The sequence below is a fragment of the Boleophthalmus pectinirostris genome, unplaced genomic scaffold, assembly GCF_026225935.1.
Source record: "Boleophthalmus pectinirostris isolate CB_2022bp ecotype Guang Dong unplaced genomic scaffold, ASM2622593v1 HiC_scaffold_2, whole genome shotgun sequence".
In the NCBI taxonomy this organism is placed as follows: Eukaryota; Metazoa; Chordata; class Actinopteri; order Gobiiformes; family Gobiidae; genus Boleophthalmus; species Boleophthalmus pectinirostris.
Window position 1 is genome coordinate 15,139,767 of NW_026571152.1, and position 27,666 is coordinate 15,167,432.

Sequence of the window (27,666 nt, forward strand, 5' to 3'; positions counted from 1 at the left end):
CTCGGAGTCGGACACGCGCTGATTTATGCCTGGGATATGCTGCAATCTTTGTGTGGTGGTGAGGGCCAGACAGACATCCACTTTACACCATGGTGTTCAAATCGTAAAATAATTATTGGATGAGCTACAAATGTCGGCCACCATGTTAACTGGCCAATAAATGGACTCTCTACGAATTTATTGTCAGAAATAAATTGAAGGAAAATCAGGACAAAGTAAATGTGTATAGAAATGCAGAATGAGGCATAGTTTATAAGTGAATATAATAGGGTTCATTATAATCATTATAATTACTGTAATGTACATCATGGTTGGGATACAAACAATTTATAAATCTTAAATATTGAGCGAATTAGGGCCTTCATCTTATGATCACTACGATATTAATGCACAAAATAATATGCGAGGGATATTTCTGATCCACCTGTGCGAAAACCTAATTTAGTTACAATAATGTCAAACAGCAAGTCTAAAATGTTTCTCAAGTACTTTTTTAGTTCTATGTCCTCATAATCTGTGTCTGTGTGTTAAATTTCGACGAAGAACAGATTGCCATCCACCATGAAAATCACAATAGTATTATCATAACAATAGGCGAGCCGTGTGGCAGGATGGGACGGCCACAGAAAAAAACCAAACCAAAACAAAACAAAAAAACCTCAGGCTTCTGTCCGGACACTGCAGTGGACACCAGTGCATAACTATTTATATTCTCGTTTACATACATTAATTAACAAACAAAAGAAACACTAACATTATGTTAAAAACGTGACGTACAGCTATGGCCAAACTGATCGGACATCACCAAGGGTGGCGTCTCAAAAAAAGCAAATGTTCTTCAGGATTTATTTTCATTATTTTATATAACATTTGTAAATTTTTCTTGACATTTGTTCACTAACAACAATGTTTGTAAAGTTTGCAGAGAAACCGACGTAATTACACGTCAACTCGAAAAGCAAAGCTGCAAAACGCAAGTAGATGAAGGGGGACAGTACAATACAGTCAAATAAGACTGCGTATTTAAATGTAAAATGAATTTTAAATGTCTCCCCCTATTTTAATCTGACTAAAATAAACAATTACACAGATACCATCGTCTCGAGGCCCTGTGTTCGATGCTCCTGGTTTTCTGAATCTCGAAGACATTATCGAGTGTGGAAATTACAGATTTACATCTTTTTAAATAACCTCTCATGCACAACTTCTCTGTCTTTCTATTGTTTCAGCTAGGCCTATATATATAGTTTAAAAAGTACGCGACAATATTTTGTGTTTCTGTACAATTGTAAATTCTTTTGACAATATGTATAATAGATTTCTTTCTCTTTTTTTAATACATGCGCCCGAAAACTACGTCACTGGATGTAAAAATAAATAAATAAATAAAATTTCATATTCTAGCGATAATTTCCTACGCTTAAAAATGTCTAAAATGTTATATTTTCTCTCTCTCTCCGTCCCGTGAAGCCTCTCCCCTCCCTCTCTCTCTCCTCTCGCTCTCGCGGAATCCTATTGATCCAAACGGGCTAATTAGCGGTGTCTGCGCAATTACGCACATGCGCACTGGGCGTAATCTCAGCCATTTTTTGAAGGAAACTAATTAGCAGGAATAAAGAGCCAAGTGTTTTTCCCCCCACAGTGATCAGAACTCATTCTACCTCTGGAGCTCGCACAAACCCCTCCGTCCCCCATCTTCTGTTTACCACAGCCTATATGTAGCTTTAATTACACTGTTGTTTGGTAACAAGTCGGACCCTGCTGCTCTCTCCCTCTCCCCGTTTCCCCTCTCCTGCTTCGCAAAAACACAAGAGGATCATCCAAAAGGAATGAGTGGGATCTCTATACGATTGTTTTGTGGATTACTTAAGCGTGAGGAGCGTCGCACCGGAGCCGCTGCACAAATGTAAGTGCTCGCACTTGTTTATTTTACGTATATAGCGACAGACGAAACGTCCGGCGATGGTCCAGAGAAGGCTGTTTGGTCCGCGTATCCCTGTAATTCGCACAAATGACGCTTTTGTTGATCTGCTTATGGCTCGAGTCACCTGTTACGGGATATCTACGCTCGGTTAAGCTGTATCGGTGTGGTACGGAGCGGTCCATTGTAAACAAAGGCTGGAGTAGTCATGTTGGTTAGTGGTTTGACAACACACTGGCTGGGAGTGAACTACCAAGTCCCTTCCTTGTTCTGTGTCCGCACTAGCTTTACGATAGCCCCTAATAACACAATGGTAGCGGTGCTATTACCTGATACTGGTGCATACTGTTTGCAAGCTCCTCTGACATCAGCCTTTATGAAGAAAAAACAATATCCACTGGTCATTTGGTCCTATACTGTAAAGTAAAACCAATACAAGTATAGTCACACAACTCTTGTGCGTGTTTGTGCCTCCTCCTCTTTCTCCTCCACACATCCTTTCACGCTTGGCACTCACCCTCACTCCCCACATATAGGTAGACAGACATCACCCAGGGAATACATTGTTTGGATTTGGAAACCTAGTTTTAACAATACTCTTAGCTACCACAACTACTGTTAATATAAGCTTTTAAATTGAAATATTGCTTTGGAACCTGTGCTCAATGGACATGATACGCACAACAAATTGTACATGCATTAACGCACCGAGATGTATACACACACATGTTAAATGATGGTTTCCCGCACTCGTGATCGATAGGGAGCCAGGAATGCTTGTATAAATAGTTACATTGCCGATAGACCGGGGTTATTGATTGCAGTGTAAATGAAAATCTTTATCAGATTAGAGAGTGTTCTCAGCTGCTGGCAGACAGGCAGGGTCCCTGAGCACTTGCAGGCAGGACAGTGGACAGCTGCAGTGGCCAAGGGTCTGTGGCCTGTGACATAAGCACAGTACATTAAAGGACTATCAGAGTGCCGATATGAGCCATATATCTTTAAAGTGCGGGCAGGGCAGAGGGAAAGGGGGATGGCTGCTGGGGAGTGTTAGAGTGGGGCCCATGCAGGAGGAAGGGGTGGGCAGGAGGAGAAGGTGAAAGGGTACATTAAGGTCTCTCCTTGATTAAAAAAGGTCAGTAATGAGATTGTGGAATAGGCACACAATATGAAACATACATCTTGCTTCATATCTAGCACCTATCTGTCAGTCCATGGAGGAGAAGACATTTTTGTAATCATGTTCAATTACTCAGCTGAACAAAAACACTTCTTTAAAAATCATTCGACATGCAGTAATGATTTGACTGGATTACATATCACATATAGTGTGGACAATTGTGTTTTGCTCTCGGAAAAAAAGAATCATTAGTTATTCTCTTGCAAAGATAAATGTGTGTTTACTGTGTGCAATCCATTAGGGGGTGGACACCACGTCAGATCTGGGGCTGTGAAGACGAAATGCAATTACACCTTACGTGTGCTGCAATGCATCACGTGATAGCAAACATTAAAGCTCAATATGTAATTATGTTAGGACCATAACTACTGCTCTTTTGTATCAATTTACATTTTGTTCAATATTTTATACCTTCCACTGGTATATTAATGTTCTGTAATGGTAGTAATACTAAATTAGAGATCCCATATACTTATAACATCTAATGACACACTTCAGTAGATGTAAAAGCTGATACACTGGCTTAAGAATGTGTTCTTTTATCCGAGTGTGGCAATTTAGTGAAAGCCCTTTAGCTCAAAAGCGTTCAGTTCTTTATTTAATCCTATCCCCTGAGGAATATTATAGACCTCCTGCGAAGCCCTCACCCGCATTCCTCTACCTAGTTTAGCGCTCGGGCTATTGATTTTCCCATTAAGGGCTAACGCTAACCCCTGTGTAACCAGCCTATGTATTGCACTCTGAAGTCTGTATTGAACAGATGCTATCCAGGGACGCTAATCAATGGGCTCTGTGTTATGCAATATTATTTACATGACTCAAGCCTTCCATCTTTTGTTTTAATCATGGCTGTGCTTTCTTGTGTGTCTCTCCGCACTAACAGGTGGGGTCGTGATGGTCGGCAGCTGTAGCCTCCGGTATGGACAGCGGTGAAGGAGGGGATGGAGGGGGAGGAGAGGAGCGAGAGTCCGACCTCAGTCCCCAGGGGTTATCTGTTCCTCTGCGGTCCCGGGCGGCCATTCCTGAGCAGGGGTCACCCACTCATACCTCAGCCATGGCCCCTGCCAAAGAGCTCCTGACCCTCTCGCCACAAGGGCCAGAGGAGGTCCAGGGAGATGAGCAGACTGAAGAAGGACTGAAGGGAAACCAGAGGGAAGGATGTTCGTCAAGGCGATGGAGGTTAGACGGGGAGGTGCACTTAGGTGTGGAAGAGGCGTCAGTTATAGGCAGCGGAGGCCAAGAGGAGGAGGAGGCCATCTCAAACCAAAGCCAAAATAAATCCAAATGTTCTTTATTACCTCAACAGAGCCAGCACTGCTCTTCTTCCAGCACTGCACAGGCCAGTGGCACACTCGACAGCAAAACAGACCCCACCCCTTCCTCCTCTCCAAAGCCCGCCCCTTCGCTCTCTGCCTCTCCAAAGCACTTCACATGTCCGTCCTCCTCGTCTGCTCTGCATCCCGACACAGAGGTAAAAGACATTAAGGGAGATCAGGGCTGGATTTCTGGGTTACCACAGAGCTTTAAATCCCAGCAGTCGATTGCGACGTTTCCAGCGCTGGCAGGTACGGGGCCTGCCAGTTCACCCACTGCTGAGGATGGAGAGCCGACAGGGGTTCTTCACTCTTCCGTTACCAATGGAAATGGTGCCAAAGCTCCAGAACCAAATGACAGTCAACCAGAGACAGAGGTGGATGATGAGAGAGAAAAAGAAGATCCGAAAGAAGCTGTAACTAAAAACCTCAACCAAGACCTCTCTCCAAATTCACTGACGAGTCACATGACCATAATGCACTCACGCAATTCATGTAAGACACTGAAATGCCCCAAATGTAACTGGCACTATAAATCCCAGCATACGCTCCAAGTCCACATGAAAGAAAAACACCCAGAAACCGGAGGGCAGTGCGTGTGTGGAGGCTCGGCTGGCAAATGTGTCTGTGGTGGGGCAGCTCGAGGGGTGTGCACGTACTGCAGTTCAGGGAAGCCCCATCCTCGCCTGGCCCGAGGTGAGACCTACGCTTGTGGCTACAAGCCCTACCGCTGTGAGGTGTGCGACTATGCCACCTCCTCCAAAGGCAACTTAAGCATACACATGCAGTCAGACAAGCACCTGAACAACGTCCAAAGTGGGGGAAACACGAACGGTCACATGCATGTCAGCAACAGCAGTACTCCTGGTGGACACACGGTGGACGAGCAGACATACAAGCTTCCACTGGCTCTCCACACTCCTGCTGCCCAGCCAGCTAAGATCACCTCTGCAGTGCACTCACACTCGCATGGTGGTAAGCGCTGGCGTTGTGATGTGTGTGATTATGAGACCAGCATTGCCCGAAACTTGCGCATTCACACCACCAGCGAGAAGCACACACACAACATGCTACGGCTACAGAGAGGATACTACCTGTCCCAGTGCCGAGGCCTGGCCCCTCCACTCAAACATCTGCAGAACACAGGTAGAATGCATGAGTCATTATTTGTACACTACTAACATTACACTAGCTAACACTCTGTTTGTTCTGCAGGCGGTGAGCTCTCCCTAAGCATGCGCTTAAGCAGTCAGCAGGTTCCAGAGCCGCCTGTGACACTGGGGTCAGCTCTGACGCCTTCCCCATCGCCTTCACCCTCACCCCCTCCAGCTGCCTCTTTGTCCCCCTCAGGAGCCCTCTCTCTCTGTGTTTTCCAGTGCACGATATGCTCTAGTTTCTCCTCTGACAGCCTGGAGAGTGTGGAGCAGCACCTGAACACCCCTCGCTCTCTGCCCCAGACTGAATGGTGCTCCCTGGTCGCTGGGGGATGCCACTGCAGGCTGTGTGGCTACACTACCCCGCTGAGGGCCAACTTCTCCCTGCACTGCCAGACTGACCGACACCGCACCAGGTATCAGCTGGCAGCTCATCTACAGGAAGGTGGAGACAGAGGTCAAGAAGGTGCTGCCCTGATTGCTAAAGGGAATCCAGTCCAACTGAGATGCAACCTGTGCGACTATGTAAGCAGCAGTCTGGAGAAGCTCCGTGGCCACTCGCTCAGTGCACAACACAAAGCTGGCATCCGCGTCTACAGAGTACGTGCACAAGGGGGGGAAATAGTATTTCACTACTTTGTGTATCACAGACAGAATTTCATTGTTATATATTTGACTGCTTAAAGATGCAAACATTTGAAAATACTGTAGTGACATTAACACTGACTATTGAAATTAATTTAATTAATTTGGGAAAACCTATTTTCAAATTTAAGTATCAGAAATCAACAAATAAGATACACATTTATTCTACTTGGAATTGCACTCTCTTTGAAACTATCAGTCTGTCTGTCAAAGCAAGACCAAATAATCCTTCCTTCCATTAACAACCGTCAATTTTTCTCTCATCTCTTTTCAGTTTTTGCAACAGTATGACGGCGAGGTTGACGGAGGCTCATGGCTCTTCCATTGTCTCCTATGCAACCACTCTTGCTCATCTAAAATTCAAGTACTCAAACACAGTCAAACCCCAACCCATCAGCAGAGGGAAGGGCTAATCCAGCTGCAGCCAATGGGGGGCGAGGAGCTGGCAGCCATTTTCACCATCAGGAAAAACACAGATGGAGTCACAGGTGAGCCGCTCAGTCGCGCAGCGTGATGCGATTTTGTCTGGCATGTGTTTGGTGACATCAAGAGAGTGGCCCAGGGATTAAGATGAAAAGAGTGAGAACATGAGTAATGGCTGTTGCTCAAATATTGATCAGGCAAATTGATTAGTCGATATACATCCTTGTTATATCCCCAATCACCCCTGACAACAGCTAACTAGCACCTGCTAATCAATGGGCCAATACAAATCCCCTGGATATGCATGGGTGAGTGTAGTCCACTAAGATGTTCCAAAGATGTATTATTACTTCATATTCATTAATATATTTAGCATAGCTTTAAACTACAAGCACCGCTGTCTAAATTAAGTCCTTTCATTTGTATTTGTGTTGTTTAAGGCTTATTAAGAGAAGCTGATGCTCTCTGGTCATGTTGCCACTACCCCGCCTCTTAAGAGAAGTTAATAGAGAATCAATAATTGATCAATAAAGGCCAGTGAGTGTGGTCTGAGACACTGGCCTGACTGAGGGAGTTCGTTAGAAAGGATGTATGTTACGATGCAGTACTCAAGCATAACATAACTATTTGTCATTTTTTAACCCCCAGAAGAGCTCAGCGATGACATGGACACTACCAGTGAGCTTCAAATTGGTCTTCTGGACCAAACCAAAGACACAAGCAACACGGGGTCAAACCTAGTTTCTACAGATAATGGTAGGCATCACATACGATAATAAATAAATAATTTATCTCCAGATTAAAAACACTGGCCAATTTTAAGGAATTTTCTAAATATATCTGATAATCCTGTATTAAAATGATGACCCTGAAGAGTGTACATGATGGTGTTGTTTACAATTTTCATTCATTTTAATAGAAAATGGAAGAAAAGAACAAGAAAAGGGAGAATTAAAGCGCTCATTCTCTGAATGCACAGAAACAGATGGCGCCATCTCAAATAAACGGCCCAAAACACACCAGCAAAATGAAAACCAGCAGGTATGCCTTTTACACACAAAATATATTTATTTTAGTTAGTTTTAATAAGAATGTATGTGTGCATTTGTATTTATTATCATAAGGCAATATTATTCTCCATAGTTTAACCTGTGTTCTCTCCCCTCAGACTGTCCAGTGCCCCTTGTGCCAGCTCAAAGTCCCTTACGCTAATATTCGCCAACACCTCACTCATGTGCACAGTGTGGCACAGGACTGTGTTGACAAGCTCATCAGCACTGTAAGTCTACCTGAGCTTTTTGCTGTATGTGCGTTTGTCTGGATGCAAAATAGAAAATGAGAAGCAAAAGCAGTGGGGGATGGGGCCAAGTGAAATGTTGGGAGACAATTCCATTAAGAAGGCACCAGAGAGAAAGGCATGGCTTTTTTTAATGCATGTTTAAGTAGCTCCCCGCTATCATCTTTGATGCAGCCGTCCGTTTGGTGTTAGTGTGTGTGCTTGTGTGTGTGTGCTCCTTAAGAGTGGAGGAGAGGGTTTGACTGAGCGAGTGAGGGAAAAAGCCAGTCTTTCTATAATGCATGTTTAAGTAGCCCTCTATTACCAGAAGTGCAGTCAAGCTAAAAAGCCCCCCCCCTCATGCTTTTTACTATGTCTCTCCAACTAACAAAGACTGGTCATCTATCCACATCAGCGTCCTCCATCTCGCTGGCCCGTATGCTAAGTGGCCTTTGTCTCACGCGCTCTTCGCCTCCACTTCACTGACTGCTTTTCACCCTTTACTCCCCTCCACTCCCCCCCTGCCTCCCCTCCTTCCTCCCCCCTCCAGCTCCTTCTATCATTCCTATTCTGCGACCCACCGTCCTCAAGCCCCTCCCCGTCCGGTCTTACTCCTCTCCACCCCTCCTTGTTTCTTATGCTCTACCCCTCCCGTACTCATTCCCCTGTCTCTCCAATGCAGTTTTTTTTAATTCGTTGCCCCTTATGTCCTCCTCCCTCCCTCCACTCTTTTTTTCATATTGGACGCCCCCCACCCACCACCATGGTCCTGCCTCCCCTCACTCTCTCTGATAGTAATTGAGGTTCATTAATTCAGACTGAGGTGATGATGGCCATTATGTACCTTGCTTTCCAATTACGCTCTCTAGATTAAGCCTGACCTTCAGTTTTCTCTGCAGCGTGCGCGTGGATGAGTGTGGGTGCACATTCTCATTCGTTCTTATGAATCTGTTAGAAAAAACTCTTGTCATGTAAATCTCATCTTTAGCCGCCTGTCCCTTTCCTTGGGCTAGCTAGTTGTTCGCAAAGATATAGCATTTGCTCCGAGTGCTTGAAGCTACCAAGATGGAGGGTTTCTATAAGGAGAGGGATGATTTTAAATAAATTCATTATTCAGCTCAGTAAAGTTTTATTAAACCCTTGGGGCATGTTGGAGGGTGTCGCAGGAGGAGATGGTAGTCCCACATATCACCACTATATACACTTATTACCAAATTAATGCATTTTTTTAGCTTCATATCAGGGTGTAGTGGCAGGTGCAAGATGTACATTACAAATTCATACTTGAATCTTTTATTAGTGAAGGAAACAGGCGCCCGCTGTTTATAAGTCGGCTTGTTTGCAGTACAAGTGAACATGTTTTATTCACGCAGTTGAATTAAGAAAATGTTGAATAACTAATGTTTTCCTTCTTTTAGGTAACTCCACCGGTGGAAGAACTGGCGTTTCACTCAAAGGTGGAATCCTTGCCTGCCTCTTGTACAGATGAACACAAAATGAAAAATGGGAAGACTAGTCATGCAAAAACTATGGACGCTATTGCTTCTGCTGATGCACAGAAAAATGGTTGGTATATATTTTGATGGAAAAAGCATTATTTATAGATCTAGATCCTAGTGTTATGGAGGTCGGATGTAAACCTCAATTCTGTTCAAATACATAATTAAATGTACTTAAATGAATGCATATCACATTCTATACAATAATATAATACATATAGATGAAAAGATAATTCATAATACATTTAAAGAAATAGATGACATACATTCTCCTTGATATCAGCACCTTCTCAGTATTGACCAATTAATATTGTCAATTAATACTGGCCAAACTCATAATAAGGGCCATGGGCAGTCTAATGTAGTCACGTTTAAACCACTTCAAATAAAATTGGTCTAAACCAGAATATTATTATGTGCACCACAATAGACATTTTTATGGAATAGTTTCATACTGTATTGAGGGTAACCCTATTTTAATTTTTTTTAACCAAAATTTAAGTGCATAATTTTTTGCTGCATTCTGTGAATGAAATTGTAAAAAACTCAAGAAACGTAGAACACTCAAGAAGTGAACATATCATTTATCTATTTTTCAGGCATCTCTACAGAAACCACTGAAAGTGAAGTTGCCGCACCCAAAGATGTCACAGCTCTGCTCACCCCACCCCTAGAAGACAACACCACTCACCCCTCCAACGGCAAAGTGGCTCCTCAGTCCCCCTCCTCTCCGCCTACGTCTCCATCCAGCGACCCCCCTCCTCTCACAGATCGCCATGGTTACCGTTTTCGCTGCAGCAGGTGCAGCCTAGCGTTTCCTACTCAGGAGAAGCTGCAGCTGCACTGGCAATACCATGCCATGAGGGCGGCGACAGAGTGCCCCCTGTGTTCCAGACAATGTCGCAGTCAGGAGGCCCTGCAGCGACATATGCAGAACACACACTCCGGGCAACAGCTGGACAACTCACAGGCGCAGAACACACATTTACTACCCCATACTGCGCACTACATGGAGCATAACAAGAGTGCCGTTCAGCAGGACTTCAGCCTGTCACCTCAAATTGGACAAGAAGCGGGAGAGGGTGAGGATGAGGAGGTGGAGGAAGAGGAAGCCTTAGAAAGCCAGAAAAAAGATAAATTCAAGGAAATGGTGGGTGAGGTTGAAGAAGAAGGTTTAACAGATATGGAGAAACATGAGGAGACCACAACTGAGCCCACTTTCACTGAGGTCACTTCTAACTCTCTTATCAAAAAGAGTTCAAATCCCACCTTAGATCGCTATTTAGATCCATCGAGGCCCTACAAATGCACAATATGTTCAGAGTCTTTCACTCAGAAAACCATTTTATTGGTGCACTTTAACTCTGTTTCCCATCTCCACCGAGCCAGGCGAGCCCTCCAAGACTCCAGTTCAGGCAGTACTACTACCACTGAGACCCCTCGTGGACCAGATCCTAGGCCCTACCGCTGTAAACTGTGTGGAGTCGGCTACAGTCAAAGTTCCACACTAGACATACATCTTCGCTCTGTTCTTCACCAAACCAGAGCCCGCGCCGCCCAAAACACCTCTGCAAGTGCTCCAACCTCCTCTACTCAGGCTAGAGAAGAACCATCTAAGGGTTCTGCTTTAACAAAGAGATCAGATGCTGCAAGCTCCTCAGCCTCTTCATTACTAGGCAACAGTTTGGCCGCTGAGGGCCAGTCAGCCCTTGTTAATTCTGAGTGCCAGCAGGCTAAAAAGAGAGTAGCAGAGCTGCTAGCATCGAGGAACCAGCTAATGCTTTTACAGCAGCAGCAGTTAGCCCAGGCTCAGGCCCAAGCTCACTTACAGCAGCAAACAGCGCTACTGCAGTCCCAAGTGATGCATCATCTGCCTATGGGACTAGATAATCTCCTTAAGCATCACTTTCCTGTGGCTGCAGATAACTTGCTCTCGCTACAGCAACAGCTTCTCCTGCCCTTTTACTTAGCAGGAGACATTAAGCTTAACTCTGAACTTGCTGGCAAAATCCCTGATCTTAGCCAGTTTGACTTTACAAACTCTATATTAAAAGAAAGTAGTAAGACAGTGGAGAAAAATGAGTCATCTCCCCAAACAACTGACAAACAAACCCAAAATGAAAGTTCAGACGAGACAGTGTACCAACAAAATGAGAAGTGTGAGGCTAACGGTGAAGAAAGCGTCAGTGATCCCACCTTTGTTAAGACTAAAAAAGAACCTAGAATTTCTGAGGTAGATAAAGAAGAAGTGCTTCTTCTCCCAGTGAAAAATGAGAGCCAGAAACAGGAAGTAAATGTATCTCCTATTAATCTCCTTGGACAGCAGTGCCCTCCTCCCAGAGTCCCCTACGCTGCTGTAAACGGTGAGCCTCTTAGAGCACTACTGCAGAGTTATGGGTATGAGCTGGCGCTGCAGTACATACAAAGTAGGCACAGACACCAGCAGCAGAGTCCGTTCATTCAAGACAAACAAAAGTGCACTGAACAATTAGAAGCTTGCTTTAAACAGGAAAATGGAGATATTGCTGAGGAAGAAGATGGGCAGTCAGAGGTTTGCAATAAAATGGAGATTAAAAAAGTAGAGGCCCAAAGTTTACAAATGGAGATGAATGGGAACAAACCTGAAGATGAAAAGAAAGAAAAGACGTGTTGTGGTGATGGAAAAAAGTGTAAAGATTGTGGCAAGTTCTTTTCAGATGCACTTATTTTGAAAAGCCACCAAGAATACATTCATAGAATGTTATTCCCCACATCTGCTCTAGAGAAATTTTCAAAAGAGTATAGATCCCAATATGACCAGATGTACCCCATCACACAAGCTAAATCTACAGAGAGTTCAACTGTAACCACCACAAGTACAGCAAAGTCAACAAATGAAGAACCAGAATCTGTAGCAGAAGAATTAAAAGCACAAATGAAACCTTGTGCATCCTCAGAGTCACCCACAGCATCTGAACCTCCCAAACAAACAAGCACTTCACCTTCTGATGTGAAAACAACATCAACTGCTTCTTCTTCTTCTCCACCCTCTCCAAAAGCTCCAGCCTTATCACAACAGGAAGAAGCAACAACACCAAGCACTTCTGGGACAACCCAGCCGAAGACCATGCCTCTTTCATTACCTAAGATACCTATGCTTCCCCTGCCACTGCCTCAGCTTCAGATACCTCCCCTGCCTTTGTCCAAGCTTCCAATGCCCCCTATCCCTTTCACCATGGAGTTGCCACTTCTTCCCCCAGTTGTCATGCAGTCTGTCGCCCTGCAGCCCCAACCCTGGCTTGATTCAAATGCAAACCCTGATCTAACAAAACTGTACCAGTCCCAGCTAAATCCAGCACTTTTAGGGCAGCAGCCGCAGTCCAGCCCTGCTTTATTAGCTCAGCAGTCCCCTCTGAGTCCAGCTTTACTTGCACAGCCTCCACAGCTTAACACTCCTCTATTAGGTCAGACATCCCAGCCAAGCCCCGTCCCAGCAGGGCAGCAACCCCAAATGAGTCCATCTATACTTGAACAACAGGGTAAACGAACCCGGACAAGGATCTCCGAGGAGCAGCTTGCAATTCTGAGGAAACACTTTGATATTAACAGCCTCCCCAGTGATGAAGAGATCAACAAAATGTCTGTCACATCTGGACTGCCTCACAAAGTCATCAAACACTGGTTCCGCAACACGTTATTTAAAGAAAGACAGAGAGACAAAGACTCTCCTTACAATTTTAATAATCCCCCAACCACAGCTTTAGAGGAAGGCAGAGAGGAAGAAGCACAGAGTCAGTCTTTGTCAGTATCTCCATCGACTATGTCCCCAGCCCTCACTTCTGTGACCACTCAGCCCCAGCCTGTGGACCTCCCAAGGGAACTCCACCGAGGCAGGCGCTCTTCTCGAACCCGCTTTACAGAGCAACAACTTGAGACTCTCCAGGGTGTGTTTGAGGCCACTCCTTACCCCAGAGAGGAGGAATATGAAAGGCTGTCTGCTCTGTTGTCTCTGCCTAACAGAGTCATTGTAGTATGGTTCCAGAATGCCAGACAAAGAGCCCGCAAGAACCAAGACAGAGGGAATGAGGAAAGTTTTGGGGGTGAGAATAAGAGCCAGTTTGACAACATTCACACTCAGAGTAATGGCTTCAATATGAACAATGATGAAGAGGAGAGCAGATGCATGGATGGACAAGGGGACAGTCATAATGAAAACTCAATGGATTTGACTTATGAATACTATACGAACCCAGAGTCACCTACTCCAGAGTCCTCTGCTCATACTATCGAATCAGTTAAAAAGATACTAGATGATAAAGCTAATTTGGGAAATGATAACAAAACAACAAAGAATGTAGATGAGGGTGTAAAAAACATAGATGGTATGCACACTTCATTATCTGAAAAAGGTGAAGGGACTCAAGACAGAGAACAGCCATGGTCTTCTTCCCAAAAAACAGCACCTGTGTCTGACTCCAGAAAAGAGAGTACAAATTCTCCAGCTGCTGAACGTTCTGCTGTTAGTAAACCATCTGAATCTGAGGATAGGGGCACCCTGTCCAGCTTAACTGTTGAAACAAAGCAGCAAAGTACTTCCCAGCCTCTCCCTACAGCGCAGTTTCAATGTACTTTTTGTCCAATGTCTTTGCCATCATTCCAACTGTGGCAAGAGCACCAAGCTAGGCACCTGCTGGCTGCTCAGTCCCAAGTTCAGTTACTCCACTCTGGCTTTACAGACCGAACAATGCCTTACATGATGCTCCATCCGAACCACACCTTAATGGCCAACCAAATGCTTTCAGGCACTATGTCTCAGTTACACCCAAATGCCCCACATCCAATGATTTCACATTTGAACAGCTTACAAATGAAGAATACTTTGCCTGATCACTCTGGAAGCCTTTCACAAAATGCTCTTGCATCACTGAAACAGAATTCAAAGCTTATGGCAGAAGCCAGCTTTGAATCTCAAAGGAGTGGTAAAGATGTGGAAGAGGAACACAGACGAGACAAGCGCCAGAGAACAACCATCACCCCAGAACAACTAGAGGTGTTATACCAGCGCTACAGCATGGACTCCAACCCCACCAGAGGAGTCCTGGAAAGCATTGCACGAGATGTGGGCCTTACAAGACGAGTTGTTCAGGTAAATTATTTTACACTTAAAATATGCCACATATTTTGATATTATACTATTGCAATGTGCGGCTTTAAGATGAGCTATAATTTTGTAATCCTTATAAAACAGAGTAAACAATAATGAAAACATTAAAGTACATTGGTCAAACTGGACTGAATAAGTGAGTAATAAATAATGTATTACAAAATTAAAGTTTCATGTCTTTACAGGTCTGGTTTCAGAACACAAGAGCCAGAGAAAGAAAAGGACAGTTCCGGTCAATGGGTCCAGGGTCCACCTTCAGTTTGGGTTTAAACCACTTGCGCTGCCCATTTTGTAGAGCCCTCTTCAAAGTAAAAAGCGCCTTAGATGCCCATATGCGATCTCGCCACTGGGCTGAAGCTGAAAGAGCAGGCTTTAACTTGTCAATAAGCAATGGATCCAGTGGGCAGATAGCCACGTCCTCTGTCATGGACAGACCTGGCCCATCGATCTCCTCCAGCCATCTTACACACCCTGGTTTTCCAGTAAACAAAGAACCAAATGCTAGACCCCCTATGTCATCCTTGTCCATTACAACTGATCTCAACAATCCAGACGAGGATGACGACTATGAGGAGGAAGAGGATGAGTACCCGTGCGAGGAGAGCTCCAGTATGGCCGATCTGGCGTCTTCGAGTCCCGAGGGATCCGGCGGGCCCAGTTCAGATTGGGGTGAGACACCAAATTTGCAGCAGAACTACCAACATTCACAGCAGCAGCGCCAAAGGACACAGATGAGCCACTTCCAGATTCTCCAGCTCCGAGACTTCTACAGGACCCACCGAACACCAAACCGGCAGGAGTGTGAGGCGTTAGGCCAGGAACTAGGACTGCCTCACCGGGTTGTGCAGGTAAACATCAACAAATGCATGAGAAAAATATTTTAATGAAAACATATTTTGTAAGAGGTGGTCTTTGAATATATTGTAAAACAATATGAATCAAATGGTTTATGCAGTGTATTACCTAATACTCACCTGAAATTATACACCCACAGAGAATGCATCTCTCTTGATTTTAATTGATGTGGCATTTTTCCAAATGGGATTGTGGCCTGTATTAATACATTATACATACTTAAAGGTCTGAATTCCCTCTTTTCCCCTTTATGTTGCAGGTGTGGTTCCAGAATGCCCGGGCAAAGGAGAAGAGAGCCCGCAGCATGAGTTCTGACTCTGTGGAGCGAGAGGCAGAGCTTAGTGCCGGGGCCGGGGAGCGGGATAGAGCCTGAAATGTGCTGTACTCCTTATTTCTCCAGTGGTCTCCTTTACTCCTTTAAACCTTCCTGCACTTAATGTTCATCTGCTACCATAAACTGTCCACCTTGCTGCCAACCTGAACACCCCAAAGATCCAGAGCCATAGCGGCCCAAAGAGAAACTCTTCCATGTGAATTGAAGAGTCCAAACCAAGTCTTCGCTACCATTACTTTACACATATCCATTGTACTTTAACCCATTGCTGGTCTGTCCTTCAGTGTTGAAAATAGCTTCTATTACAACCAAACACCATCTTGATGAAAAATAACCAGATGCCACAGAGGCCAAAGAGCATTCTCCAAGTACGTGACCTCACTGCCCAGCTAGACCTGCAGTCTACCTCTCAGTCTGCATGCCAGACTCACATTGGGCCCTCCACCAGACAGTGCTAGATGACTTGTTGTGTAGCATGTAGCGCCAGTCTACACAAAAAATTGTCAAAGAGATTTTAGTGTAAATAGAGTACTCCAAAAGATAAACTTGAAAAAAGTCAAAGGACAAAAAAGTGAAAAAACAAATAATATCTTAGATGGCGGTATTTGCATAGAGCTTTTGTAAAGACTGACTCAGATTCCAAAGCTCATAACCAAAATTTTACATGTCTGTGGATTTAGTTTGAACGTGCTTGTTTTTTCAATAATGAACCGCAGAGCTGACGTCTGTAAGGTGAAAGGATGGGACCTGCTGCTGGCATTGGTATACATTCGTAGAAAAAGACTGATACTACGGTGCAAACCTCCAGCTTCGCCCTTCCACAAGCCAATGATGAGTCTTCTGTTGTACACCTTCTATGTTCCTTTAGTGGATAACAACCCAAATAGCACAGAAAGCAAAAGGCCAGTTTGTCCTCAGTGGGGCAGACTATTTTTATAGCACTCAACCATTAATACTGTATATGGAAACTTTAACCAAACTCAAATTGACATTGTGTGTGTTTAGTAATAGTTTCTTAATATAAAATCTTATGGGTCGAGATAAACTGTCTTGCTTCGATATTATAGTGTCACGGTTATGAAAAAGACAGCTTTGATATGTTCAGGAGAGGTGACGTAACTGCCTTTCCACTCTATTTGAATATACCAATGGCTTACCAATGTTATGTGATTAATGTAAAGCTTTCTATGCTCAGGTTAACAGCTCAACGTTGCTCCACTTCCAATGTGACTTTAACACCATACCTTTTAAAAAACAAAAGGTGCATGGTTAAGTATTAACAATATTTCCCAAAAAGACCTGCATTTCAAAGATCTGAGCTTTTCACACTGAGTAATAGATTGTTACATATTAAAACTAAAGTGTTTAATGATGTGAGGGGTAAATGTACAGTATTTAGCTTTTGTATGGCTGACTCAAGACTTAATTGGATGTTTGAGACTTGGCTCCCTTTCCTGTTTACAGTTTTAGGAGCTGCTGCGCAAAGCCGATGGGAAAAAACAAACCAACTTTGGATGTTACTGATGTTATTTTTGTAAACTTAATTTATTCTTCCTCCCTACCTGCCTTCTTATTTTTGTTTACTCTTAACCTTTACTACTGTGTTCATTTGCAACTTATTCTGACTGTAATAATAATATAACAATAATAGCTAAACAATAATTAATGCTTTAAGACAAAAATCCAAAGACAAGATAATACTTTAACCATATGACCTACAAGAATAAGCGCTACTGTTTACTTGACGATGTATTGCTGTTTTTAAAGAAAAGGAAAGGAGTCCCTATATCTAAGCTACTGTTTTTCTGCCTCTCATAAGCACACTGGTGACTGTAACCAAAATCCCAACCTAGAGCCATGGCAGTCTGTATAGCGGTTAAAGAGTTTTACTTCTCTTAAGAAAGTTTATTTTGTTTGTTTGTTTGTTTGTTTGTTTTTTTAAAAAACCATAGTGTTGAACTTCAGCCCTTAAGGATGTCCAGTTTGCTGCTAATGTACTGTAGTTTCTAATATGATACTGTAGATAGATGCATGCTCTGATCGCTTTACCACTAGGCTTTAATGACTACAAACTGTAATGATACCTGTGATGCTGTTGATTAAACTTGCTCCTGTAATACTATTGGAAAATGGATATGTGGGGCTCAATTCCAACAAGTTTGTCAGTATCTTCATATTTATTACAAAATGGCTTTCACGATACATGTTTTTATTTTTTTTTATTTTTTCATCAAACATAGAGGCTTCCAGATTACAGAGTAACCCTATGCTACTGGGGCATTACCTTCTCAGTGCTTAGAGAGATACTGCATAGCTTTTTGAAGGAGTTCAGCCCCTAGAACCTCCACTTGGTATAGTGTCAGTCTCTCTGTGTTGTGTAATGTCTAGTCTATTTGTCCATCGAGCTACAATGCAACGACTGGACTTCACAACCCACTTCCCAAAGCATGTGGACTGACTTCACTTTTGTCGAGTTTTTGTTTTTCTAACTAACCAATGTTTACGTCAATACCAATGAGCTTTCTTCTGTGCAGAAATGTGCATTCCAAATACCGCAAAGACAGTTTTATATGCTGATTACTTTGGGTTTCATTTCTCTTAACTTCTCTTGATCTTAGTGACTGTAAGATGTACATATTGGGGTCCTCTATGGTGAAGGGGCTCTGTTAACCTTGCTGTAGGTAAAACTATTATTTTTCTTTATTTTCTGGATATGTTGTTGCCATAGTGATGACCAAAAAGATACCCGTGATGTGCACCTGTCCTAACGTCTTGCTCCAGTGGTTTAGTGTGTCTCTATACTGTCCCTTGCCCAGTTCTTACCTATGCTGTGTGTTACCACCCTGTTCCCTTCCCCAAACTCCACTGAGCTTAATAAAGTCTGCTTTGGTGCATGTTCTGGTCTCATGTCTTACCCAGAAGGAGCCATTTTGTGTTATGGTATGCATGGGGTATTATGCACGCGTTTCATATTGTAGGTGGTGTGGGGGTCTGTGTGTGTGTACCTCTGATAAGTGTAACAGCGATGTGTGGAAGGCGCTTGGTGAATGGAGCCATGACCTCTGGGGTCACTTCATTAATTACATCTGTGACATTCAGCCAGATGAGTTTCCTTTGTGACTAAATGATATGATGAATATTAACGACCTTGGATGAATTACGCTGCTGCTCCTGCTGCTGCTGATGATGATAATGTGTTTTACGACTCTGGGACTAAGGGGACTAAAATGCACACCACAGCACATTTAGGACACTCACATTTTCATATACAATGTATACTTGAGAGATCAATCTTTGTGCCTGGAGAATTTGTTTATTATTTTTTGTAAAGAATGTAACTTCCAACAGGCAAAAACTTATGTAAACTGACTTTTTTGAGAGGATGAGGTAGCATCTCGTTTTCACTTGTTTTTTCACTTTAACTATGGTGCTGTAATTTGCAGTAACTGCAAAGGTTAGTTCTACTTTGGTACAAATGAATTAAAGCTTAACATACAAACTGCATAACGGAAAAGGCAAATAAACAACTTGAGATGGCTTGGTAGCTTGTGATAGCCATCTTAGAAAGTCATCCTGATAAAGTGATCCCCCAGCTTTTCTCCTTCTCCCTGTCCTCCCCCTCTTAATCAAATGAATGCTGTGCAGCTGGTGGGGTTGCGGCAAAAAGGGGGTACGAGTGGCCGCGCGGGGGGAGAAGGTGGGGCTTTGAGGGATGGCGTGAAATGATTGCCTGCTGGTGAATATGTGTCGCTGGGGGTAGCGGGCTGGAGGAGAGGGGGTTGGGCCGGGCGGAGGGGGGTGTAATGTCATTGCCTGCTGGTCTATCTGTAGTGGGGGCTCATTTAGATTTAGATTGGTTATGTGAGGAGAGAGCCGAAAGGCCAGCTCATGTTTATGCATGAATCTGCAAGCACGCTGCTGTGGAGGAGCCAGGCATTAAAGACACAGAACAGAAATACATTTGCACGTTTAGATACAGCTCTGCTTCTGTGGATAAGGCTTCTGAAGCAGCAACGCCACGCTATCTGATACATTTCAATCAGTATTTGTGTTCTCTGTTTGCTAGTGTACCGAGACAACAATAATTCTTTCTTACAATTTCTACCTTCTTAATACAGCATGCATTCTAATAATTAATCCTTTACTATGCATTCACTATCTTATGCAATTAATGTGGGCTCCACTCGTTACATGTAGATACTTTCCACATTACACTCAGTCACATGGAGAGTAATCAGTAAATGTCTTCTAAGGAGAGTTTGTTCAGCACTTCATCAGGTATAAAGTGGTTTTTATTTGGAAATGTGGTCCCTATCCATCTTTTAAATGACTTTTTAATGGTCGTCACACCATCCTAATCAATCATGTAGCAGAGCTCGCCTGCAAGCCCAAATACACTCAATTTATAATTCCTACATTCTACAGGAAAAAGGACGCTCTCTGTAGCTGCTGCCATTATCTACTGTAAATGAGCAGAAGCAAACATTAGAATGCCTTCCTGTGTGACGATCCAGGGGTACAACTTGTGATAAGGAGCAGTAAGAAAACAGCACACTCTGGATCACTCAGGTTCACGCTATAATTGCATGAAAGTAGTGTATGTTATTTTTTGGTGTCTATTTTGGAAGTCCACTCTTGGGGAGCCCCTGATCCTCCCTCCTGAACCGTGGCACCCCTCAGTCAGCCCCCCTTCAGTACTTTACATCTATAATGAGATACAAATGCGCATCAGCAGGACAGTGTCTATGCCACGCGTCGCTGTGTGAATATTACTCACACTTATTAGCTGGATTATGTTAATCTTTACACTCTCTGCTCACAGACAACAGACTCTTCATGATCCGGGGGTGGTCACGGCACAAAACGTGTGGCTGACGTGTGTTTGTGTGCACGCCTGTACGTGTGTGTTAGTGTGATTGCCATGTTTTCAAATTGATCTGCATGTGAAAGGGCGGTCTAATTACATCACTTATGCAAATGTGGGATGCATGTTTGAATGCACACACATACACACTAACACTTACAATAAGGTCAAAAAGGTGTGGTGTGGGCCCTTACTAGCAAACGCACCACCTGTCAAAATGCAATGTATCCTGACACAATACATGTTGCGCCACAATGGATGTTTTGATCAATCTCTTCCAGATAAAGAGTGGACAGGTCAAGCTCACTGAAGACTTGAGCACTTAGGCTGTTATTGGAAAATGTCTGCCCCTATATCTAAAGATTAGTGTTTTTCCAGTCTGAAACATTGATAGTATCCCTGTTGGAATGATTGATTGGGTCTGACACATTTTAATTATGCCTAAATTAAATGAATCGGCTGGCAGACTATAAAACATTGCTGTTTAATAACGAGCTCCTCCATTTGCCGTTTTTTCCTCTCGTCTTCATCCAATCCCATTTCGGCTGCCCGCACAAAATAACCTCTCTCCGTTTAATGATATGCAAATGAATTTTCATGAACCCCATGATCCCATGCGATGATTAAACTGAGATGACATTAGCTGCCATGCTGCTGCCACTGTCAGTGTTTCCGTCTGCCTTCTTTCTCTTATCCTATCTCAACCATCTCTCCACGTATCCACGACAACGGCCAACTGGTGATATTAAGGGGCTCATTGTCACTGGTCCCTTATGAGTTTTCTTTGTGAGGAGAAATCCTGCACATCCAGTTTCCTCCAGTGGAAGCAGAGATAGGGAACACATGATTAGTTGTAGTAGCACCAGTGTACACCCAAAGACATACATCAGACAAAAGTATACAATTACTGTAGTGCAAAAAAACATCACAGAGATCCAGTAGTCTTCTGCTTTTTACATTTTCCAGGGTCTTTGGCTTGGTGTGCGTCTGGCTGAAGCTCCGCCTCTGCTGTCGTTTATTGTACTCCATTTGCATAATGAAGCCCAGGCTTAATTAAGATCCCTCCGGAGTCTGAAGCCAAGAAGGATGAGGACGAGGGGAGGGGGAACTCCAGCGTTCCTTTAGCTTATCCGCACGTGTCCAAAGAGGAGGTGCATTTTAAAAGGGGGAGAGAAAGCGTTGACGAGCGATTAAATCACTAATTATGATCGGCTGTTAGAATGAGTCTGGGGCTGTTAATTAGACGCAGTTGATGCCCAGACAGTCGCCCGCCCTGGTGGCTGCAGCACCACCCTGACTGGCAAAGGCAAAACACAAGCTGACATATCCTGAGATGATGCCAGCACATCCCTCCTGTTAGCAGTCAGAGCATGCTGAGGGAGTATCCCTTTAAGAACATCCCAGGTGTGCACGTTCAGAAAAAGGGATGCTCATTCTTCACCCACTCCTACTGTTCTTCATTAGGCTCAAGGTGTTTCCTGTTTCACTGCCCTACATTTATCTGCTACATGATTTATACATTTTTAAACACTACAATGGAACGGACCTATACCATTCCTTGGCAGAACAGTGGCTTCCTTTACTGTTTTTGACTTTAGGACATCATCATGTATCTATCCCAGAGAGTACATGAATTTGTTTGTCCATTATTTGGTTACTTTTTCACATCAACATTTACTCCACTTCGATTTAGCTTGCTTTTCGATTTAGCTTACTTAGCGCCCGCGAACATCTCCAGGTTGGCGTTTGGCATGGTGCCATCTCTGTTTCCAAATGGTCCCTTCAGGGGTTGCCATCGTGCAAAACATTTACGACATGTGAAATCTTCTGCTCACCTTATGGTGGTTTTGTTGGCACATGTGATTAGCTGGCTTGGCAGAGCGCCATCTGTTTCGTTGTGCTTTTGCAGCCACTGCGACTATGCCATCGCGACTATGTCAGGTGCATGGGCACATCGTATTGGCTTTATCCAAACAAGCGGTGATTAGCAACAAATCCTGAGGGCAGAGGTTCTTGTATACAAATCCTGTAGGCTGAAGTTCTTGTGTTCGACAGGTCTTTGTGTATTTGCCGTCTTCACTTCGAGTAGAACAAGCTGGCATGATGCCCGCTGGATGGCACACGGCAAGTGGCATAGGGCGAAAAAAAGATCCAAAAGTTAAACGTTATGATTTGCCGTTAAAGCTCTCGCATCAATTTGTGCACCAGCTTCATCTGACTCACCCTCCGTGTGTTGGCGTCTGTCGGACTTGGCTGCTTCGCTATCGACTTCCTCTATGTTTTCCCTCTGCTAATTCCGCTGTGCCAGTGAAGGTGGCATCGGGGCAGCAGTATGACGGTGCGCTTCTCTTCCTCTTCCATTCTTATTCTCTGCGCCCCTTTCGCCCATGCCCATGCCTGCCCCCGCTCAATAGCTGACTGGATGGCACGGTGCCAACCTGCCACCGCCATCGTTCCTATTTGTAGCTCATCTCTTCATTGCCCTTCCCCCGTTTCTGGGTTTTTTCTCCCTTCCCTTCGTTAAATTCATACATATTATGAATCATTAACACTGTGAATGTTAGAAATTATGTCTTAAGCCTTAATTTTTCATGCTCTGTTTGAGATTTTACTGCACCTGAAGGAGTGCTGGTAGTGCCAGCCGTGCAAGTAATTACTAAAGCAGTAAGTTATTCCACTGAGACAAAAGGAGAAAGAAGTCAGAGTTTGAATGCTTATGTTGATTTAATTAACTTTCACCAGCCCCCATCAAGCGCGCCTTTACACTTTGGTAGTGGCTCATTTTGTTCAACACACAAACTAAAGCCATACAATTGATCCCATCCACAGTAGAAATCGATTAAGTATCATTGACCTCATCTGCTTTACCAATATGACCCGACTCGCCTATTTGTTCGACTGAAATCAAAAGCTGGCTGTGGTGGTGGGGCTATTAAGCAAATATTCTCATTAGTACACAAAACATAATGAATATGTAAATGATGTGTGTAATTTATGCATGGGCTAAGAGGCTTGCTTTATTTTCTGCACCTCTTTGTATACACTCTATTTACAGCTCACTGAGTTAGACTTCACACTTGAAATCCCCATTTTATCACTTTCTCAACCAAATCATGTCAATAATGCCACAGTAGAGCTTTCCATTTTTTTCCTTAAGCTGATGAACAATTAGATGTAATTAGACATTTCCTTATGGAAACTAGATATACACATACTGATTTTTTCAAGATCGATTTATTAAATTAGTTAAAAGAACAATAATTTTGTAAGCTTTCGGGGAACACTTAATCACTCAACAAAACACCTAACACTATACACAGCTTTTTTGTACCACCAAGATGTGAAACAGAAAATTTACTGGAAATCAACTACTAGTTTAGTCCACAAGTCCACAGTGCGTTGAAGCCATCTATTTTTGATAATGATTTATTCTTAGTTGCAACAACATTGGACATGATGTCACATTTATTTACATTATAATTTGATATTTTGATTCTCAAGACGATTCGTTTGGTTTAGTCTTTATTTGTAGGAACAATGTATAGAGACATTAAGCACATAAAAACAGAGATGTTCAGAACCAGATTGTCAAATAAGAAAGCAGAATGAGCCTCCCATTTACGTTGCTACCTAAACCCCCACACCTGCAGACAATCATGAGTCAGTGCTATTGCAGCCTCTGCAGCTCAGGGAGCCAATTCTGCAGGTTCTGAGCTTTAACATGAGACATGGTCTGTCCATGTATTAAGAAAAAACTATATGTGTCCTTTATATACAGGTTTAGGCACTAGAACCCCACATTCAGTTGTGATTGTACAACAGTAACAGCGCAAGCTACATACAGTTCCTTTAATATATATGTTTTGGTAAATAGCTTTGGATCAACATAAAAATAATAAAATGGAATAAACATATTATTTATAGTTTTTGCAATTTTAAGATTTGAATAAAGTCACAGATTAGGGATGGGTGATACATAAAATCCAAAACTTGTCTTTTAATTTATTTTTACCAGATTTATATTTATCGCTTATTGAAAATTTAGTCTCTATGTGCCCATGGGTTATTCACAATTTATCTTCTGTGCAGATATGTCTTTTTGAACAGAGTAATGAGGAAAAATGAAAATAAAAGAGCAATTAAAGTAAAAATCTGTCTGCATTAAATGCCATATTACGGATGAACACATTTTGTTAGTTTAGTTGTTATTATTATAAAAGTAAAAAGTTATTTTGTGAAATTTGCAGTGATCCTAAATAAGTTTGTGAACCTTACTATGAATTTTTCAAATCTTCTGTATCATCAAATATCGGTTATCAGTTACAACAGCAAGTCAAAAGTTGCCTATTGGCTCAAATTAAAATCCTTATTGGACCATCCCTACAACAAATGTGTTTTGGGGGTCCTCTCCAAACCTTTCTAATTATTCTATGTCTTTTTATGGCAAATCCAGCCTGACTCAACTCTAGTGCTTCAGATTTACTTTGACTTGAAACTCCTCTTTAACTCCCAGAGTGGCCTCTTGAAACAACAAACCCTGGAGTGTTGCGTTAAACCCACAACAGTGTCTTTGAACAAGGCTGCTTCTTTCAAGAGTGTGAACAGTTAACATTCTCACTCCACCATGTTTCCCTTTGTGCCCATTCATGGCTTGGCTCTTAATGTGTGGTCCAAACCTTGTGTTAAACATGTCCCTTATACTGGTGGGGTATTTTTCGCTCCTGTCTGGCATAAACACCTATACTACCGTAGCTCCCTCGGAGATCACCATAGCAACAAACTGCCGTACCCACGTGAGGCGCATAATAAGATGTTCCCCGAGACTGTGAACCATAAAGCAGCGACAAACTAGACACCCACAGCGATGAATGTGAATCAGAAGATAACCACTCAAATGGCAGCCCTCACCTTTTTACAGACGCCATTTTCTGTGTGTACTTATCAACAGGCTAGCATCACTGGGCACGCTCTCTGATTGGAACGTGCACTGTCTTTCCGCCTCTTCAGACCCTAACAGGTGCTGATGAGCTGCAGTCAATGATTGTAATGAGCTATCGATCAGCGTGGGAAAACAGAGGGGACACAGAGGCTGGAGGGAGGCTGGGGGAAGCAGAGGACACAAACACTACGGCCAGGGAGGAAAAAAAGTAACTTCAACTAAATGGAGACAAGCCGCCTCAGACAGTCTATCAATACTCCTTTTAATCAAGTTCTCCTCATTGTTCTGCCTTTATGGGGAAGTCTTTGAGGGTCCATGTATTACAGGGACTAGGGCATTTCCTGATCATTAGGGGCAGGATCAAAATCAAAGAAAATACAGCACTGTAAGTCTATGTACTCTGTCGCATATTGTACACATTATAAGTCTACATATTAAAGTAATGTTATGACATTTGTAATTCACTATTCAGATGTTTGGCTCAAAATACCATGTGCCAAAGACAGTGTGATGATATAGTTTAGGCAACTGTAATTTAGAAGATATGGATGTATCATGAACATTAACAATATCTGTAAATGCAGTATACAAAGTTATTTACAAATACAAATGAAGCAAACTTGCATAGTAATCTTTCAAGTATATTAAGTCATATTTCTGCAATGGATTGCCACAATATGCTGTTATTATGGTTACAGAGATACTTCAAAAAATATGAAATGATAAATTTTTTACAACACGGCCCATCCCAAATTTAGTCTTCAAATTATTATTTGAAGCAAGAAGTCTTTTTTGGTCCTTTTTTAAACATTGTGGACTAATGTGAATTTGATCTAAATTTAGTCTTAGTTGATCCCTAGAGCCTGGTTTATATTACCACATTTCATCCTCTTTTTGTTTAGGTTTGTTTGGCTCATGATTTTGTTCTGGCTCATTTTAGACTGTTTGTATACCTTTTATTTGGACCTAGGGCTGTACGAATTTTGAACAATTTTGACAAGTCTTGCAATAAGATTTGTTATATATGTTTTAATGCAAAATAATCTATGCATTTCAGAACATGTTTATAAAGGTATAAACAGCTGGTTATGACATATATTTATATATAACAAAGAATAATATTCTGTTATTTGCTATGTAAATTGAAAGATAGAAGTCTTTGCTATTTCTACTTTTGACCACTTGAGTTTGCTACTTTGATTTGATTGCAATTAATCTTACAGCCCTACTACCTTGTATAGTTTTAAAAATAATCTATCTAAGGTAAGTCATATACATTTTATCAAAGAGACAACAGTCATATTGCTGCTACATAATAAAAAAAATCACTTTTGTAATGCATTGTGATTTTGTTTTTGTTCCATAACTTCTAATCAGAGAAAACATTTATATTGTTAGACATCACCTGGAAATCCTCCAATCTATGTTACTGTTAAGGCCCCATAACCGAAACAAAGAGCAATTACATTATGGGATGTTGTGGGTTTTATATCTAGCCAGCGTTACTTACAACTAAATTTCAACTTAATGAACGCACACGTTTTCCTAACAACCAACAACCTCTTATAAAGTAGACCAAACTACACAAGCCAAAGTATCAAGGTACATGTATGTATAATGACCATGCAGACTTCACAATTGTGCCAAGGTGCCAGTCAACAGCACTGACGCAGTATCTTTATTTGCTTTTTCTTTCCTCTCTTTTTTTGTGTGTACCTTATGCGGGGAGCAGGGTAGACAGCTTTAGGGGAGGGGGAGGTGCCTGATGTTTGTCGTGTGTGTTGGCTGGCGTTCCAGATAATGAAATGCAGCAAGGAACAAAGAGCTGGGGGCCGCTATTCTGTGCGCTGCGGCTTCATTGGCACCGCCGTCACTCTATGATTCTTCCATAGCCTCCTTTCTTGTGTATGCACGCGCCTGTGTTGATGTTTGTAAGGGTTGGATTGTTATGCGCGTGTGTATATAGCCCCTCCTCTCCCTGTTAGTATTCTACATGGCAGATCCCCCTAATGTAATAACGGTGTCTGCATGTCTAATTTACAGCAGGAGAGAGTAAATAGCCTGTGGTTAATTACAGTATGTGTGTGTGTGTGTGTGCGCATGTGTCCACGGACGCATGG

The 27,666-nt window shown here is 42.8% G+C and overlaps 1 protein-coding gene across 1 annotated transcript; it reads left to right on the plus strand.

The window, feature by feature from the left end:
- The first annotated feature begins 1,600 nt into the window (after nucleotides 1-1,600).
- Nucleotides 1,601-18,627, plus strand: LOC110169197 (zinc finger homeobox protein 4-like). Its single transcript, XM_055155542.1, has 11 exons — nucleotides 1,601-1,906; nucleotides 3,985-5,560; nucleotides 5,630-6,168; nucleotides 6,488-6,701; nucleotides 7,285-7,392; nucleotides 7,556-7,677; nucleotides 7,805-7,915; nucleotides 9,331-9,478; nucleotides 10,011-14,536; nucleotides 14,740-15,402; nucleotides 15,669-18,627. The coding sequence occupies exons 2-11, from the start codon at nucleotides 4,021-4,023 to the stop codon at nucleotides 15,780-15,782; spliced, it is 8,085 nt and encodes a 2,694-aa protein (XP_055011517.1). The 5' UTR covers nucleotides 1,601-1,906; nucleotides 3,985-4,020; the 3' UTR covers nucleotides 15,783-18,627.
- Nucleotides 18,628-27,666: the final 9,039 nt, after the last annotated feature.

What these genes read in the sequence shown, in the direction of transcription:
- LOC110169197 (XM_055155542.1), top strand. Translation starts at nt 4,021, where the DNA reads ATGGACAGCGGTGAAGGAGGGGATGGAGGGGGAGGAGAGGAGCGAGAG. An exon ending in AGCAAAATGAAAACCAGCAG is followed by an intron (nt 7,678 to 7,804) that starts GTATGCCTTTTA and finishes CTCTCCCCTCAG; the next exon opens with ACTGTCCAGTGCCCCTTGTG. An exon ending in TGCTGATGCACAGAAAAATG is followed by an intron (nt 9,479 to 10,010) that starts GTTGGTATATAT and finishes TCTATTTTTCAG; the next exon opens with GCATCTCTACAGAAACCACT.